Raw genomic sequence first — 3,674 nt, 5'->3', positions numbered from 1 at the left:
CTCCCTTCCTTCCCTCCTTCCTTTCCTCCTTTCATTCTGTCCTTCTTTCCTTCCTAACTTCCTACCTTCCTCCCTCACTCCTTCCTTCCCTTCTTTCTCCCTTCCTTCCTTCTTTCCTTCCTTCCGTCTGTCCTTCCTCCTTCCTTCCTTCCTAACTTCCTACCTTCCTTCCTCCCTCCTTTCCTTCCTTCTTCCTCCCTCCCTCCTACCTTCCTCGAGGACAGCAGGAGGGTTAAAACACATTAACAGTTCATATTTCAGGAAGGAGAGTATTTACTCTTCTTAACGTCCATCTTCCATCTTTTTGTCCCTTCAGGGCCACCATGGAGAGCCACCTGGATACTCCGTACAACGTGCCCGATGTGGTCGTCACCATCGCCAATAACGACATTGATTTTGTCATCAGGTGAGTGAAATGATATTTTAAAGATGTTTTCAGACTGGAATAAAAAAATACTATCATTATTATAAAGGATCAATGAGGTTTGTTCATGTGGTTTAGTAAATATACATCCCCCTCCCGGGTTGACTGTGCCTTCTTTCCTTTCTTCCTTCCTTCTTTCCTTTGTCCTTCTTTCCTCCCTTCCACTTTTCCTTTCTCCCTCCCTAACTTGTTCCTTCTTTACTCCCTCTCTCCTACCTTCCTTGCTTCTCTCCTTCCATCTTTCCTTCCTTCCTTCCTCCTTTCCTTCTTTCCTTCCTTCTTCCTTCCTTCCATCTTTCCTTCATTCCTCCCTCCTTCCTTTCCTTCCTTCCATCTTTCCTTCTTTCCTTCCTCCCTTCCATCTTTCCTTCCTTCCTTCCTCCCTCCCTCCTTTCCTTCCTTCCATTTTCCTTCCTTTCCTTCCTTCCACCCTTTCATCTTTCCTTCCTTCCTCCCTCCTTTCCTTCCTTCCGTCTGTCCTTCCTTCCTTCCTTCCTCCTTTCCTTCCTTCCTCCCTTCCATCTTTCCTTCCTCCCTTCCTCCTTCCTTCTTTACTCCCTCCCTCCTACCTTCTTTGCTTCTCTCCTTCCTTCCATCTTTCCTTCCTTCCTTTCCTTCCTTCCTCCCTCCTTTCCTTCCTTCCATCTTTCCTTCCTTCCTTCCTCCCCCTTTCCTTCCTTCCGTCCTTCCGTCCTTCCGTCCTTCCTTCCTTCCTTCCTCCCTTCCATCTTCCCTTCTTCCCTTCCATCTTTCCTTCCTTCCTTCTTCCTCCTTCTTTCCTTCCTTCCTCCCTTCCTTCCTTCCTTCCTCCCTTCCTTCCTTGACCCGAGGACAACAGGAGGGTTAAAGATATTTTTGAAGTCGTTTTGCCAACACTTATTTATCACTGAGCCATTAACCGACTCTAAAATGTCAGATTCTGTTTATTGAGCCAAAGCAGAAGATAATTACAGTAATTAGATGATTAGAAGCTCAAAGCCTCGGGTCATTAACCCGTTTTATTTCTTCTTTTCTTTTTAAAGGATTTCAGACCGGGGCGGCGGCATCCCTCACAACATAGTAGACAAAGTGATGGATTACCATTACAGCACAGCTGAGGACAGCGCACAGGACCCTCGCATGAGCAACTTCTTCAACAACATTACCAACACCGGAAACCAGTCTGGGCCTATGCACGGGTAAGAGCAGTGTGTACCCTCCAAAATAAAAGCATGCTCAGAGACTTACTAGGCTTTTATCTCCTATGCACGGGTAAGAGCAGCGCGTACCCTCCAAAATAAAAGCATGCTCAGAGACTTACTAGGCTTTTATCTCCTATGCACGGGTAAGAGTAGCGAACTACTCTCCAAAATAAAAGCATGCTCAGAGACTTACTAGGCTTTTATCTCCTATGCACGGGTAAGAGCAGCGACTACCCTCCAAAATAAAGGCATGCTCAGAGACTTACTAGGCTCATTACATTTGAGGGATCATAACAATAAATCTATGTTTATGGATATATATATGTGCACTGCTTACATATAATATTATTGGCCAACATATTGTATGTATTCTAGTATTTTCTACTGTAGAGGAAATATCTCTTATCCTTCATTGTGTTGTCAGAATATTATATTTGAGTTTAGCTTCGTCTGCACCAGCGTAAAATCAATTTCTCCGACACAGAAAAGCACAAAGGACACCTGAGCTCACTCAGTGTGTCGTAACAAAGCTGCACTGACACACTTTTCATGGTTTGTGTAATACACATCTGGAAAATGTAGGTTAACCGACAATCATGGCGCCTCAGGCTTTATTGACACAGAGCCTCAGTTATGTGTCTCGCCTTGTCTGATTTCTTCCTTGGATTATATGCAAGAGTAAAGTTAGCACTGTTTCAGCCTGGAGCGGTGCAGACGTGTCTGTAGATGTTTGCAAACAGAAGAAGAACAACCTGCTAGCTGAAGACTATCACTCAACTGAAATTTACACATAATAGAAAAAAGTTCTGCTTATTAAAATGCTTCATTTCTTAGTCCACATTGTAAACTGAACAGCAGCCTTTTCTACCTTTCCTCCAAAGGGTTGTATGTTTTCAAATATTTTCATCAGGACTCAAAATTAGCACCAACTGCCTTTCAAATGCTGGTAAAATGTTATTATTATTATTGTTATTAAATTGCTGAAAAGTTGCTTATAGTTGTGCTAAGATCAAGTTTTGAAGTAGAGGGGAGACGGGGCCTAATCAGATGGGTAGTTCTGGTCCTCTGAAATGAGGCCAATGCAGAAGTAACTTAGAACTGCATTCTATCAAAAGGCCACCAGGGGGCGACCGTCTCTATACAAGTCAATGGAGAATTCACCAACTTCTCACTTGATTTCTAACCTCAGTAAACGTTTTCAAAATGTGTTTATGGTCTCAATCGCTAGTTTAAAGCCTTCTTCAATGCAGTATGATGTTCATTTGGGACATTTTGGCCTCCCTGATTTTATATGTGACGATAAAGCAGGGTATGCATTAGGGCGTGGCTACGTCCTGATTGACAGGTTGATTGACCAATGTCCTTGAGATCCAGCCCTCGCCACCATAGCAACCTTCCCACTCCGCCCATGGCTCCGCCTCATGCCCATATAAGTAGAATCCGTGTTTTTATTTTTCCCAGCATGCACCTGAAGTTTTCAAGATGGCGCTGCCTAGATTAGAAACTATTGGCTTTCGAGCAGCAGTCCACAAACCCAATGGGTGACGTGACGGATGCTACGACCATTTCTTTTATACTGTTATTTTCATCCTGCTGTTTTCTGTCTTTTTTTTTTTTTCTTTTCTTTTTTTTTGTTATTCTGCAGGTTCGGCTTCGGCTTGCCCACGTCTCGAGCTTACGCCGAATACCTGGGCGGCTCTCTGTCCTTGCAGTCCATGCAGGGCATCGGCACCGACGTCTACCTGCGTCTGCGCCACATTGACGGCAAAGGAGAGAGCTTCAGAGTGTAAAAAACCCCCCCACCCCACCTCCCAATCCCCTCCTCCCTCTTCCCCTCCAGGTCATCCTCGTAGATCCCGACCCAGGAATCAGGCCATACAGGGGTACAGAGGGACTTCAAAGTGATAGCCTCTACAGTATGTTATCAGAAAGCTCCTAAATTCACCAACCCACTACTTTATTCTTTTCTTTTTTTCTTCTTTTTTTTTTTTGCCTTAGACTGATTATAAGCTATGTTAGCTCTCAAGTTGATGATTTCAGTTGTTTTCCTTTGTTGTTTTGTATCCTTG

At 44.1% G+C, this 3,674-nt stretch overlaps 1 protein-coding gene across 1 annotated transcript in view; it reads left to right on the top strand.

Moving 5' to 3' along the window:
* bckdk (branched chain ketoacid dehydrogenase kinase) overlaps positions 1-3,395 on the top strand; it is a 20,319-nt gene extending 16,924 nt beyond the window's left edge. The window contains 3 exon segments of the mRNA XM_053331206.1: positions 317-406; positions 1,447-1,602; positions 3,251-3,395. Coding sequence (XP_053187181.1) covers positions 317-406; positions 1,447-1,602; positions 3,251-3,395 — 391 coding nt within the window.
* The last annotated feature ends 279 nt before the right edge of the window (positions 3,396-3,674 follow it).

The sequence above is a fragment of the Scomber japonicus genome, chromosome 13, assembly GCF_027409825.1.
Source record: "Scomber japonicus isolate fScoJap1 chromosome 13, fScoJap1.pri, whole genome shotgun sequence".
In the NCBI taxonomy this organism is placed as follows: domain Eukaryota; kingdom Metazoa; phylum Chordata; class Actinopteri; order Scombriformes; family Scombridae; genus Scomber; species Scomber japonicus.
The sequence above is the reverse complement of the archived record's forward strand: the minus strand, read 5'-3'. Positions and strand labels throughout refer to the sequence as shown.